General features: G+C 40.0%; 3 protein-coding genes across 11 annotated transcripts in view; 2 read left to right on the forward strand and 1 right to left on the reverse strand.

Annotated features, from left to right (window-relative positions):
• cbfa2t3 (CBFA2/RUNX1 partner transcriptional co-repressor 3) overlaps positions 1-6,841 on the forward strand; it is a 43,237-nt gene extending 36,396 nt beyond the window's left edge. For 6 of the 9 annotated variants that reach the window (XM_044351516.1, XM_044351545.1, XM_044351559.1 and 3 more), the window contains one exon: positions 971-6,841. In XM_044351516.1, coding sequence (XP_044207451.1) covers positions 971-1,360 — 390 coding nt within the window. In that variant the 3' untranslated portion in view covers positions 1,361-6,841. The remainder of the gene's footprint in view (positions 1-970) is intronic. The other 3 variants (XM_044351537.1, XM_044351552.1, XM_044351587.1) reach the window with 1 other exon arrangement.
• A 1,725-nt stretch (positions 6,842-8,566) lies between these two features.
• Positions 8,567-12,428, forward strand: pabpn1l (PABPN1 like, cytoplasmic). Its single transcript, XM_044351622.1, has 6 exons — positions 8,567-8,823; positions 9,834-9,960; positions 10,431-10,498; positions 10,606-10,712; positions 10,832-10,919; positions 11,727-12,428. The coding sequence occupies exons 1-6, from the start codon at positions 8,752-8,754 to the stop codon at positions 12,054-12,056; spliced, it is 792 nt and encodes a 263-aa protein (XP_044207557.1). The 5' UTR covers positions 8,567-8,751; the 3' UTR covers positions 12,057-12,428.
• A 36-nt stretch (positions 12,429-12,464) lies between these two features.
• On the reverse strand, positions 12,465-14,971 carry trappc2l (trafficking protein particle complex subunit 2L). The gene is made up of 5 exons (XM_044351634.1): positions 14,865-14,971; positions 14,452-14,624; positions 13,279-13,366; positions 12,720-12,799; positions 12,465-12,627 (listed from the first exon to the last, which is right to left on the reverse strand). Exons 1-5 carry the CDS (start codon positions 14,895-14,897, stop codon positions 12,582-12,584), a joined length of 420 nt encoding a protein of 139 aa, XP_044207569.1. The 5' UTR covers positions 14,898-14,971; the 3' UTR covers positions 12,465-12,581.
• Between the last annotated feature and the right edge of the window lie 80 nt (positions 14,972-15,051).

Below are 15,051 nucleotides of genomic sequence, written 5' to 3' on the forward strand. Positions count from 1 at the left end.
ATCACAGACCCCCCACCTACACCTTGGCCCTCTTATTCGTTCTTAAATTCCTCGCTCCTCAGGTTCTTTACCTTTCATTTGCTCCAGCCATCTACCACAACTTACTTTGTCCTCTTTATCCACATAGTTTACCTATGTGGTGTAATCCTGGAGGATTTCTGACAGTACTTTTGCTGCTACATACAGCTGGCTGCTCTTGGTTTGGTGCAACACCATGCTGTCATCATTATTGCAGAAACAGCCCAGTTGTCTGTGTAATAAAGGCAGATAGACACAGATCGGAGCAATGTGCCAGGCTGAGGCCATTACAGAGCAGTTGACCACCACCTGCTGGTAACACAAACCGGTGGCCTTGGACCAAGACCTAAGAGCCTGAAAATTAAATCACTATGTAATAAGAACAGACTAAATTTAGGATAAGAGACATAAATTGGATAACAGAAGAGACTCAGTGCATGTTTCATTATACATTTAAAAGATAGGTAGAATTTTTCAAATCCATCTTAAAACAATAGTCAGGTGCCCCTATGGACATTGAAACAGATTTTTGCTCACTGTAATCATGGAAACTGTCCAGGGACACACAAAGAGGGGAATTTGTACAAAAAAGACAGAAACTTTAGGAGATGGAAACACTTGATTTTACTAATTTGGACTGCTGAAGCCTCAAAGCTTCAGATTGACTTTTGAATACATTTTTGCACCAAACTATGACTGTGGATTTTGTTCACCATAATTTACATTGAAAGTGCATTAGGAAGGGATTTTTTTCAATTACTAGTATGAACAGGAGGATGAATACAGAAAGCAAAACCTATTTCAATATTCATCTGTGCACCTGACCGTTGTTTCAAGACAGACTTAAAAAAATTGTGAACCTATATATTGAGTTCAGTCTAAAAGAGAAAATTCTGTGATATCCTGGAACAAAAAAGAGACTTATTTTTATCAACCTACTCTCTCCCCACTGTCTCACCAGAGCTGCTGGAACTGCGGGAGGAAAGCCAGTGAGACGTGCAGCGGCTGCAACACAGCTCGCTACTGCGGCTCCTTCTGCCAACACAAAGACTGGGAGAAGCACCACCATGTTTGTGGTCAAGGCCTGCAGGGCCTGCCAGGGGGCAGCAGTGTCCCTCTAGGCACCCCCTCCTCGTCCTCAGCGTCCTCCAGTGCACCCCCCACCCACTCGGAGAGCACCCCTCCAGGACCACTGTCCCTGGCAGGCCAGAGCAGTATTGCGGCAGGGGCTGGCAGTGGCAGTGGAAGTGTTTCTGCCAGCCCCAAGGAGAGCAGTTCCAGCAGTGCCTCTCGCTCCACAACCCCAGCTACCCCCGCCCTACTAGACGCCACTTCTCGCTGACGTCTGACCTTTGACCCTTTTCATGCATACTAATGCGACAGTGCCCACACTCCACACAAAACCAAACTGAGGAATCTCCATCGCACACATTTCCTTTCCTCTTCCCATTATGTCAGTCCTTGTTTCCCTCTTATCTTAAGCTCTTCTGAAATTCTTCTCACTACCTGATGATAGACTGGTTGGCTCAACTTGTCAACTTCCCCCAAAAATATTTTTTCTGTCTTTCTCTCTTTCTCAAACACAGCCACAAATACAAAGATTCCAGCCTGGGGTTCAGTGTAATGTAACGCATGAAAAGAGCAGTGTCTCACATCTCTGTTTTCAGTAACAGAAACATATCAGATGTGTTTGCTGAGAACATGAGCTTTGACTTGAAGATGTGCCCTCAGTAATGTAAGCACGGTAATTTACGTCCACGTAAGGACACAAGATAAGGGCTGTGGTAAAGCATCATCGATGGGGGAGATGACTAGACCGATTAGCACTTGGATAGGATTTCCCTTTAATTTCACACCAATGAGAGACAAATACCCAGCCCTGATATGTGCACTACCAGTCCAAACAGTTCACTGATGTGGCACTTTTTCTACAGTGTCGTAATGGAGACAGAAAAAGGACAAATTAGCTTTTTTTTTTTTTTTTTTTCAAATGGATGAGGGAAGGGGAAAAACCTGTGATGCGATTTATTCTTCAGAAACACAGCTTAGTATTTATTAAATGTTTCTTTCTGGCTTTAAGGGAAAATAAAGAAAAGTCCAAATATTCTAAATAAAGAATAATAATGATGATGATGCTGATGATAACGATAATAATGATATGAAAATAAATGAATTTTAAACTGCTAACTACCTTGCTAGCGAGCCAAGAAAATCTACACCGGACTCACCTCTCTGCACCATTGTGAACCCAAATAAATTCAAAGATGAAAAATAACATGATCCAAACCTTTGTATTACACTGCCAAAGTGAGTAAGTAAGCGATAAGGAGAAGCACTCATCTTATAACCAAACGCAAAGCAACATCACCTCCTCAGCAGATAAGCCAGCCCTGAGAGGACCAGGCTGCAGAGAAGCTGCAGAACGGGACCCAGAGATAGTCAGACAGTAAAAACAAAAAAAAAAAACATAACAAAACTGTGATCTGCTTTGATCTGCAGCTGCTTCCTGCAGCCTGGACGAAAATACAGCGATTCCTCAGTGATGGCCCAGACTAGTGAATATGGAAAATGCTGTGAACTACAAGAAAGACTTGATGAAATGGATGGAAACCCTGCCACAGTGTGATTTTTGTGAATGGTAACAGAGAGGACGGAGAGAAAAAAAAAAGAGGAAAGGAAAAGCTACACAGCCTCAAAGGAGACAAAGATACATACATGGAAATGGAGCTGCCAAAAACCTCAAAACAAGCTTGAAAACATTATTCCAAGAAGGAATTGCATACTACGGACACGTATGGAAAGATTGTTTTTTTTTTTTTAAAGCTCCAATGACGAGGAGATATTTCAAGGAATTGCTGTTACCTTTACATTCACTCCCTCCTTTTCCAAAGCATGATAAACAAATGAAAGAGCCTAGTGAAGGGCGGTGTAGACTTGGTTCTCCTCTCTCTTTCTACCTCCCCTCACCCCACACCTCCCTTCTACGCTCTTCCCCGACTACCTGACTCAAGTCCTCCCCCGACCTCGGCCTGCTTTGGACAGAGCCTCAGAGCAGTCACGTGGTGAGGGATCAAACCTGCTTGTAGATATTGTTCCTCTTTTCATTTTTTCAATAATGTCTCTTGTCGCTGATGTCCACATGTGCTGCCCTTGTGTATATCCAGAAAGATGGACTTTTGTTTTGGTTTTGTTACCTTTCATTTTCCTCTTTTACATTTTGGGCTGAGCAGTGAAGTCAGAGCAAGGACACTTGTTTATGAGAGGAAGCCCCCCCCCATAGTACTTATTGTTTGATTTGTTGTATCTATATTAATGAGATGAAACCCCTCTTGTAGAATATTTTGTATTGCTCGCATTGTAAGACAGTGAGAGGACGGAGGTGCAATATGAAGAGAATTCAGCTACTGATGGAACCTCAGCAACTGCCCATAGGGTGTCATATAATATAGATACATATAAATATATTTAAAGTAACATCAGTAACTTAATGTGAATGTACATAGTATTTAAAGAGGTCCAAAAATGTGTTTGCCAAATAACAGAAACCTTTAAAGTTTAATGTCCAGAATATGATTTTCTCACAGTACATTTGTTTCTCAAATTTATCAATTCCCCCCCTCCCCCCGCCCCATACAATTTAAAAACTTTCAATTTTCATTGAAATCAAAGTGTCATGTGACCCTGAGTGGAGGAGACTGTTGGTAACAGAGGTAAAGTGGCTCCATAGAAGACCACAATGCAACATAGCTGAAAATAGATGAAAACAGATTAAGGGTGGATGGACTGTACAGGACTTCTACAACAGTTTCTGAATGAATGAATTAGGCCTTAATTTACCATCTTAGAAAAATCATTCACATTGTACTACATCAAGAGACAAATTCTGTAATTTTTATGTTTTGCTTTTCAGGCAAAATCCTGTCATTGTCCCGTGCTTCATCCACCCCAGGTCAGTTTACATCCTGCAGGAGGGGACTCAACAGTGGCTCAGTTTCAAATTTAGTTATTTCACACCGAATTTGGGACATGTCAAAACTTTATTTCTCACGTATATTGACTCCTGTGACTCAATGTGAAACATCACCATCCTCTGGCCTCAAGTGCCACTGTAGTGACCCTCTCTCTTGGTCCTCATCATCCTGTGTGTGCGATTAGGTGTGTTTGTTTCCCCCAGGTGCAGGACAACTGATTACTGTAGGGTTAAATGATATGCCAGTGTTAAGCTACACTAAAGCTAACCTTGAAGCTTATTTTGATACCCAATCTTTTAAATGTTGTTTTGTTTTTACGGATTATTGTTTATTTGTAAAGATGTAAATTGAGCATTAAGCTGAAGATCTGGGACAGCCATGAGGGTAGCACCACCTCTTTAGGGTTTATTTTAATTTTCAGCCTTTCCCATATGTGCCAGCATACCATCATCAGAGGTTTTACTCACTGCAACAGAGTGCCTGTGGCAGCCATGCTCAAGCAAATTTCACAGTGATTAACTTTACACAGTTGGCCTCATAAACACTTGGACCAAACTTGGAAAAAAAAGGTATCTTTATATTTTCAGTGGATGGCATAGCAAAAAATTAAAACTTTGCTTTTGTTGCTTGTTTTCAATTATCCACAGATTGTTACAGTGAATAATGACTTTCTTTTGGACTATCTGAGACATATAATTCAAACGAGATAAGCTGCAAGGTACCCCTGCATCTGCGTATAGCATTTCTGTATGTGTGTTAAAAAATTACCTTAATATGGTGTTGACCTCAGCCTTTTTGTGTCATTTGCTCCTTTCTCCCCATGTCTAATTCCTCCTCCGCTAATACCACAGACCACTCCTCACAAACCCCCCCTCACACACTTGCTACCTCCTTTGACCATACAGCTAACCACCAGGAGAGGTTGACCTGGACTTTGAAAAGCTGGGCTGAGAGCAGACATGGAGATGCAACACTCAAAACCGATCATCTGTCTGAAAATTATTAAAAAGAAAAAAGAAAGAACGTTGAAAGGAATTGCCATTACTGATGATGTGGAGGAATATTTATTTTCACCAGACCTCACCTTTTCGATCACATCCAGCTAACAAAACAGATACTGCTGGACTTTTAGTAAAAATCTTTATATTATAACATAGGGTACACATACAGTCAAGCATGCATATTACCAAACTGAACACAGCATCAACCATGACATGCCATTTGTTGTCCAAAACCAATAAAAGCACAGACCAAAGTACTCCTGCATCGCCATAGTAGGCTTTGACATGGTGTGTATTGACAGACCAGAAATAATAAGGTTAGAAGCTCCACTACACCAGTTAACCAAAGTGTCTGAAATACACACGCTCAGAGCACAAGAGTGAAGAGTGCGCTCATGTTTCAAATGTGTAGAACTCACATTCAAGCAATCAAAGCGCTTGTTGTGCACATATTGAATAGTGCTTCTGTAAAAACAATAGAGGCATCTCCTTCAGAAAGCCTATACTGATTGCGTGTTCTCACAGTTACAAAGCCTTGCAGAGATAAAATGAATGCATGGTGGGCATGTGTTTTTGTGTGAATGGGGGTGTGTGTTTTGTAAGAAAAAAAAAAAAAAAAAAAAAAGATCCTTTTTCTTCATGTCTCTGTACTAACTACTTGAAACCTTCAGAGCTTTAATGAAACATCCCAGACAGACTATAGTGGCAGAGCGATTCACATTATGTAGCTTTCTGCAGTAAAATATTGAGTTTGCATAGAATATCCACATCAAAACAACATTGTGATGACAGTTCCTTTCAACCCTGAGTGCTTTGCATGTGCGTCCTCGTCTGCGAGTAAGCCCTCAGATAAACAAACAAAGCCAAACCCAATAGACCACTTATAAATGACCAAAATGCAACCAAAAGCTACACCTATTTTTTGCTTTGATTCCTCGTTGGTTCATGTTTTTTGAGTTATCTCCCAGCATTAGAGAACTTTCGGGGTCGAAACTGTCCTTCACTGAGATCCTCCCTCCTGATTTCATTCATCGGGTCAAACATGTTCTGTTCAGCTGGGTGTGTAAGATACATTAAGTCATGAAACAAACAAGATTTGTGCCGAGGTGTCTGCACTCTTTGAAGATATTGTAGATGGCAAACGCATAAGGGCTCTGCTGTTGTGAACACCATCCAAGGGTCTCCCAACACTTTACAGTCATATCAGTCACTTTTCTATTTGTTTAACTATGTACATGATATGGGCAAAACGCATGTTTAGAAAAGACAAATATTAGCAGGTTGGCATTTTGTCTCTCCCTACCCCAACCAGTAACTCTACCAGTGAAGTTTCATCTGAAGCGATGGTGACACGTCCTCCCTGTGAAACAGGCACTGATGAATAGCTACAGTAGAAAGCTAAAGTGGCAAACAGTGAATACAGCACTTGTTTTCCCCAAAAAAGCCATGGCTCAGGATGGTCCTGTTTTTACCTTTACATAAATTGAAAAAAAAAGGTTTATGTTTTTTTTTAATGTGTAGGGAAGCATTCTATACTGTATTGTGCAATACATTGTTACAGAAAAAAAACATATTTCTGTAGGAAGGGTTGGCGCTTTGAAGATTTTTCTCCTTTTGTTTTTATTTCCCTCTTCAAAAGGTCCTGTTGCCGTTTTTAGATGAAGTAAACTGTGCCAGAAGAATTAAATTCTGATTTGTATTTATTTCTTGCATGCTTTCCTCCCTGTTGCTAATACCGCTCTTTAACTGTTCGCTCTGTTGGATGTGTGAAGCTGTAAAACATTCTAATTCAGGTTATTGTCTGTGTTGAACAATGTAACTGTGTAATTAAAACATGAAATGAAGTATTCATCACTCTTGTTGCTTTTCTTCTTTAAATGCAGGCTTATTCAGAGATTACACCCCCAGAAAACAAAACAAGAATCAATTATTATTGAATCATCACTAACATAAAGTGTATTATATAAAAAGTCAGAAAGACATGAGTAATCATATAGTGTATGCGCACGAACAAAACAAATCACAAACAAGCTTATTCATTGTCTGTGAAATAAATATTTACACACTGAAAAAAGCTCGTAACGCATAAGCTCATGCACAGTTTTTTTCAACAAACTCACACACCAAACTCACAAAACCAAATTTTAACAACTGATTGTTACTACATCTATTATACATTCTGGCACCGTCCTTTAAATTTCACACCTCCTGAACCTAACCTCCTTCTTATATTAAATGTTTTAAATTACATATTTAAGTGTAGAATGGAATTCACGTCCCCTCGTGTTTTTGAATTGGGTTATTTTGGTCTTTAACTGTTGTGTTTTCTATATTCACATAAGCATTTACAGTGTTAAATTTTAATTACTGTAATGTTTTAAGAGTAGTTATGTGTTCTAATGTTTGAAAAGGTGCCCCAGCTATTTAATATTGCATGTCCATAAAGTTGGGGAACTCACAAAAAAGCAGCAGTGGCAGAGATATCCTGACTTTTTGTCCCAAGTTCGGGACACTGGATCCCACACCTGTCATAGTCAGTGGTGAAAAGTAACTAAGAACATTTATTCAAGTACTTAACTTAAGTGCAATTGTTTGGTACTTGTACTTTACATGACTACTTCCATTTGATGCTACTTTATACTTCCACTCCACTACATTTCAGAGGGAAACATTGTACTTTCTAATCCACTACATTTATCTGGCAGCTTTAGTTACTTTTCAGATGAAGATTTGACACAATGGATAATATAACAAGCTTTTAAAATATAACACATTGTTAAAGATGAAACTAGTGGTTTCCAACCTTTTTGGCTTTTGACGTTCAAATGATCCAATATTTCACCAAAAATCAAAGATTAGAGAAAAAGTCCAAAAACTGAAAATGGATTTGTGTATCAGAACTTTGTTTTTTCTTCTTTCCTCCTTTGATAATCATCTCACAACCCTGCAGATTTATCATTTATTTATTGACTAAACTAGCTAACTGCATATAAAGTAGTTGAAACTAGCTCCACCTCCAACAGCTACAACAGTAACATGCTGCTTACATGCTTCAGTATTAATAATCTAATGATGTCATATATTTATAAACAATTTTTCCACCGCTTTACAACCACAACAGTAGCGATGGAGTAGGCTACAGTGGAGCCTATGATGTAAGCACTTGTCAATAGTGTTTTAGTAATCACTCTCACTGCCAGAAGGGGCAGTCAAAAGTCCCGCACTACAGCTTTAAAAAAAGAAATATTCTGTCATTTTAAAAAAAATCACCTCTGCTTTAAAAAAAAATATTATATTTACATTTACAGTTTGTCATTTGGCAGAAACATTTTATCCAAAACGACTTACAATTGAGAAACTGGGAATTTACAATAATTGAATGTAGGTACATCTCATCATTTATTATCAAATGATAGCTAAATAATAATTTAGTTCTCATTTTACCAGTTGTCCATCATGGGTGTAAGGTGGGGTGGGGAAGGTTACCAGGGCAACGGGCAGGGCCCTTTTTAGATGCGCCACTGGGAGGAGGACACCCCCCCTCCCCTCCAGCGCCTCTCTCACCTGCATCCCAGTGTCAATCAATGCACCACCACGTCACGAGCCTCATTCACAGGTGATACCTATTAGCTTACCTCCTATGCAGTCAGGTGTTGCGTCTGTGGACCATCAAACCGTTTCCTTCCTGTGTGAGATATTTCTGCTGGCGGTTTTTGGCAAGCTGCAGTCGGCTTTGCAGATGCCATGTTTGAGCAGTGAGCATGGCGGAAAATCATCTGGAGTACGGCTACCTGGAGGGCGAGTCCATCGGGGAGCATTTCGCCGAGGACCCGGTGAGTATCAATGTATTTAGGCTACAGTGAAACAAAGGGATGCCGTCGCGTTTGTTTGTTTGTATGCACGCACGTCAGCAGAGCGAGCTTATGAGAGCTGTCACGTTGTTGGACAAACAAGCGCAATAAGCTACACTGTGTGGTAGCATCATGTCACTGTTGAACGATACGTTATGTGCAAAAAACGAGCTATATATTTAACATGCTGTGTGACGGTCAGGTGCACTGCGTGTCCGCATTTCCCGGTGAAATACTGAAAACATAGCGTGACTCTAAATTGTGAAATAACTGATGGTAAACCCCTGTTTCACATATTGTCCAGAAACCTATAGGCACTGACAAATTCTTATTTTTGATTGAATTACTCCCATGTCAACATCTTTGGGGGCATTTGGTGCTTTCACAAGTCCAATTTTATTGAAGAGTAAATGATAATGTGAACATGCTGACCAAGCAGCCCATTTCATTTAGGTAACAACCCCATAATCTAGGAAAATGTTTCATTATTCATGATTAGAAAAAGACAAGAGTCTATCAATCACTCAATATAGTTTCTTAATATAACTGTGGGTAACAAAATGAAAGGACAAACCTACATTAATGTGTTGAGATCAGCTTCAGTGCTCCTTGTCAGAGACGCTACACATCTCTTGAACTCTGCTGGAGGGATGAACACCATATTTTTAAAAAGATATTCCCTCATACAGTGTTTTGTTGAAGATGGAGAGCTCTGCCTTTAGTCAAAAATATCCCATAATGAAGGTATTTAATTGGGTTGATCTAGTGACTGTGAGGCCACAGCTTATTATTCTCATCATGTTCATACTCATCAGATGAGTCAGTGACCCCATTCATGCCCTGTATGAAAGCATCTTTATCCATTATGTCTCTGCACTCATTTATTCAGGTTTTTTTCCTTAATTTGTCACCTGTCTGTATCTCTTCAGTGTGTCATCTAGCTTTAGTCCAGTGTCTTCAAGTGTGCTGGTTTCCATATTTGTGTGTTGCAGGAGCTGGCAGCCATCAAGGCCAGAGTTCAAGAGCTGGAGATGGAAGAAGAGACAGAGAGGCTGAAGGAGGAAGAGGACAGATGTGACACTGCAGAGATGCAGCTCCTGACCAGCAGCCCTCGACCTGGTGAGACAGCCTGTCGTTTGTTGTTATGCAACTTACTGTACAGCTAAACACTGGTTATACCTTTTTTTTTGGAAACCTCAACAGTGTATTTTTAGCCAGGTGTGCAGCATTGCAGCCTACAGGCAGGTGAGGTAACCGCGTCACCATCTGGCTAACACCTGGGACACTTCACTGTGGTCACAACAGCGTTCACATGTGCCTCATCACTGCCCAATGAGACGAAGTAGTGAGCCCCAGAGAACCAGAAGGGTCCTCCTTGCTGCCTGTGGCTATTTTCTGCCTCTGTGGCTCTCCTCATCCATCCCCTCCCCTTCCCTTCCTTCCTCTTGGTCCCTCCTCAGAACAGAGCCAGATTTCTGATATATGTATTGTCAAAGATGATGCAAGAAATGTTGCTGCAAGTAATCATTGTGTTCATTTCACCTGGAGTGACCCCCTGTGTATTAAGTTTGTTGTTGTTTCCTCTACAGGGCCTTTCTACAATATGACTCCTGAGGAGAGGATAGACGCAGACAACAGATCTGTCTATGTAGGAAATGTAAGAATGATATATTTATTTTCTTCATACTAAGCATGTTTTTTGTTTTTTTTTTGTTTTGGTTTTTTTTACACCTCTGAACTAACATACTGTTGCACAAATCCCAGGTAGACTATGGAGCTACTGCAGATGAGTTGGAGATCCATTTCAACGGCTGTGGTCCTGTCAACCGAGTGACCATCCTGTGCGACCGGTTCTCTGGCCATCCCAAAGGGTGAGTTCAACTTGAGCTTCTTTGACCATGGAATACAACTATTGGCATGTTATCATTCAATGTCAACTACCCAACATCCAAGTTTGTCCACTTTTATGTGTTTTGTTTTGTTTTTTCAGCTTTGCTTACATTGAGTTCTCTGATCGTGACTCTGTGCAGAGTGCTATTGGTTTACATGAGACCTTGTTCAGAGGAAGAGTCCTAAAGGTGAGCAGCATTCACATGTTGGGTTGATAGGAAAACACCCAAAACTAGTCATCTACACAGTCACATGTCAGACAAATCATTGGTTGCACACACAGCATACAACTCCCCGGAGGAGAAGATTTTATAAAGCAAAGTGTAAGTTTTGGCCCCACACTGCCAGAGTCTTAGGCTTTAACACATGTGAATTATGCTGCAAGAACTGTGTACTCTGTCGAGATGGAGATAAGAAGACTGACTATGTTTATCTGCAGCCCAGAGGATCTCCAAGGAGCAGGACCTCATTAGGATGGGGCAGTCAACAATAACTTTCTCACGGCTGTGGCTGCACACTACACACATCTAAAACTTAAGTTATGGTATATAGTTAGAAATGGTTATAGTAAAGTATTAGGCCAGAAATGGTAAGGTGTTTTTGCCAGGAGAATGTGGCAGAATGAGAAGCTCAAGAGATGCTTTTATATAATCTGTATTTTGATTAATTATGATTCATCATTTTCTCTCATTTGACATTAAGACCTGTCATCTGGTCCAGATAACCTGGTGGAAGTAAAATGTAGATGAATGTCATGTGATCTGCAGTTTACATAAGTTTGACTTAAAGTTCTTTTTAAAGCAAACCACTTATAGCTCCTATTTAGTTATTTGCCTTCTTTTGAGCTGATCTTTGATATGAATAAACTTGATACGTATTTGTCAGAAATCTATGTCAAGACGTGTTATTTTTAGTCTGTGTACTACAAGTAATATTTCTGTAAACACTATCAATCATCCTGAATAATACAATAACAACTGTGTCTTTCATTTCAGGTAATGCCAAAGAGGACCAACATGCCAGGCATCAGCACCACAGACAGGGGAGGTCACCGAGGCGGCCACTCCAGAGGCAGAGGACGAGGCTTCCGTCCACCCCGATACCATAACAGCTCTCGAGGCAGGTTCAGGTACCAGTCAACCAGGCCGCAACACCAAACACCCCACCCTTACTATGGAGGCCCCTCAGTGGGGAAGAGACAGTGGGGACACATGGATTACCATGAACAGATGCCTAAACGTTACCCATGTCTTCTCCTCATCACCCCACCGTCAGAGGAGTTGGGGGCAGGATCCAGCGGACAGCACTATCCTCAGCAGCGCTAGCACTACCCGCTGTTTGCACACCAAGCGGGTGAATAGACTGATCATTTTAAAGAGCAAATGTTTCCAGGCATTACTGAGTTTGAAAGAGAGAGATTTGACTTTACAAGTTGCATCCCTGCATCAGTCCTTCAAGTAGATGTGAAAAGTCAAGATTGGGGTCAGAGATCCTTCGCAGAGGTGTTACATTATAAGCTTGTGTTGCTGTGAATGCATGGGACAATCCTCATTGTTATGCAGTTGCGTCTTACCGTTTTTACAAACTGATGCAAATGTATTGTGTTGCTGCCTGCAATGTAATGTATAAATCCTCCCTATGTATAACTTATAAGTTCTTTGCTATGTAAGTGAATAAATAAAAACAATGATCCGGTGCTCTATTTGTAGTAAAATGACGCACGTACAGTGATGTGCAACAATTAAGTTTTATTACACTTATGCATTTCAATAATCAAGGTGACATGTAAACAAATAAGATTTAAGGGTGTTATGTACAGTGGAGGCTGAAAAGAACGGGTGGAGGAGACGTCAGCCAGTTTGAACCATCATTCCAGATACGATGCCATCGAAGGCCCTGCAGGGTGGTTAGTCAACAATTAAACACTGCTAGACTGGAAAAAAAAATCAGTGATCAAAATCTTCAGATATTCACAAGAATTAACTCACTTGGACTGAATAGTGTCCCCGGGATTGTGGAATGGGTTGCACATTACATCAGTAAAGGAGTTGTGCAATTTTCTGAACATCTGAGAGAGAAGAAGAAATAAGTTACTACACTGAAATATTTTGTTCAATTGAGATGGAAAAAGGTATCTGGTGTTTTTTTTTTTTCATTTTACTAAAGTATGTAAAAAGCAAATCTGACACTGTATTGTGAAGTTGTGCATGCTCATTCTAAATCTAGGTTTCCTGAATGTGCTTTGTATGATGTGTATAGTAGAGATTCTACACATAGGCAGGATTATCAAATTGCCCAGATACTGTGACTAATGAAAAAACATGGAAAAGCTCTTTGTATGTACAAAAAGCCATTTACAATAATGTATTGATGAGATATTCCTTTTCTACTGGTTCAGAAGATCCGAGCTGAGGCATGTAAAGGACAAGAGTGTTTAATGCAACATATAGCAAAGAGAACAGAGTTTGTAGATGTATACCAAACACAAATGTCGAGTTGGAGGATTGAAGGTTTGAACATGCTTAGAGCTCGACGGCCTCAACTTACACTTCTTATTTCATTGTCCCGCAATGATGTATTTGACGAGTCCACAACAATAACAAATTTCACCTTGGAGTTGGTTACATATCCATATCTAGTTAACAAGTCAAGGATGTTGGGTTTTCCCTCTAAGACATGATTTATGGACAGGGATTTCTGTTCCATTGACAGAATGACCATATTGCTTTGTAACACTTGTTATGTTATTAATTCTCATATATTTGACATCCTAATTTAAAAGCCTTCTGTAACAACAGTTAAACAACTAAAACTGTGAAAACTGAAATAGGGCATATGTAAAGATTTCATCATCTCTCTTGGGTTAGGAGAGATATGCCGTGCATTTATTTATGTTCCTCAGATGTAATAAACATGTTAGCAGTCTTGCTAAAAGATAATTAAATCTCAGTCTGTAGTAGAAGAAAGATGATCTAATTAAAAGATAAATCAAGCGCTTGGACCACTTGTGTGGTCGGCTTTTCCAAACCTTTAAAGGACAGACTCACAATTTTTTGCGTCTGTCTTAGAACAACAGTCAGGTGCCCAAATGAACATTGAAATAGGTTTTTCTTGCCATAATCATTGATCATGATCATACTGGCCATTAGAAGATCCCTTCATAATACACTTTCAATGTAAGTGATGGGGGACAACATCCACAAGCCTCTTACTGTGCAAAAATGTATTTAAAAGTTTGTCTTAAGCTAATATGAAGCTTCAGCCACCCAAATTAGTCAAATCAAGTAGATATCCTTCAACGTTAGTCTTTTTAGTGCCAAAGTTCCTCTTTTTGTTACTATACTTCCACCACAGCTCAACAGGGAAACACTGTCTGAAGAAACACAAAGAGGGAATTTGATGCTAAAAAAGACTGTGAATATGGCAGATATCCACTTGATATGACTAACTCAGACTGATGAAGCCTCATATAAGCTTCAGATAAACTTTAAAATTAATTATTGTACAAACTGACTGTGTGGACACGCTGTAGATTTTGACCCCCATCATTTACATTGAGAGCACATTTGAAGGGGATCTTTTAATAGCCAGTATGGATAGGAGGAATGATTACAGCGAGGAAAACCTCTTAGTGTTCATATGAGCACCTGACTGTTGTTTTAAGACCAGACTTGAACAATTGTGAACCTTTCCTTTAACCTTTTAATAAAACAAGGATACACTTTGTAGTCTTCTGTGGGGTAGAGCAGACCCAAGTACAGCTCTCTCTGGTCTCCCAAAGCTTTGCCCACAGCTGAGATCTTCTCCTCCACCACATCCAGAGAGGTGTGAACCGTGTAGTGAAACTTCAACTCATTCTGAGTGGGAACACTGCGGATATACAGCGGGTAGTTCTGGGAAACGACACGAAACACAGTAACGAGTTTAGCGTAAACCACTTGCACAAAACATCTCAACAAAGATGTGGCATATTCTTTGACAGCAGCTAGCCTGAAACAATGCTAATGTTTATCTTTTTGAGCTTCACAGAACATCGACATTCGCACAGAACAAATTATGAGATTATGTTAAAATATTTTAATTGTCAAAAATAGGTTGTGGGTTGATGAACAGCTATTATTACTATTTTTTACCTCTTTTGCGATCACTGCTATGCACACCGCCATGTTAGTATTCTTCCTCTGAGCTGTCAGCTGCTGTCACGTGACATGCGGTATTCACTGCCGTTGGAAAAGTGGAAACACCAAATATTCCTTATTAGTAGCTAACAGATTCTTATTTGGTATAAATTCTGTGTTTAAACCGCATGTAATTTAATTA

Source organism: Thunnus albacares, chromosome 1 (assembly GCF_914725855.1).
Source record: "Thunnus albacares chromosome 1, fThuAlb1.1, whole genome shotgun sequence".
Classification (NCBI taxonomy): domain Eukaryota; kingdom Metazoa; phylum Chordata; class Actinopteri; order Scombriformes; family Scombridae; genus Thunnus; species Thunnus albacares.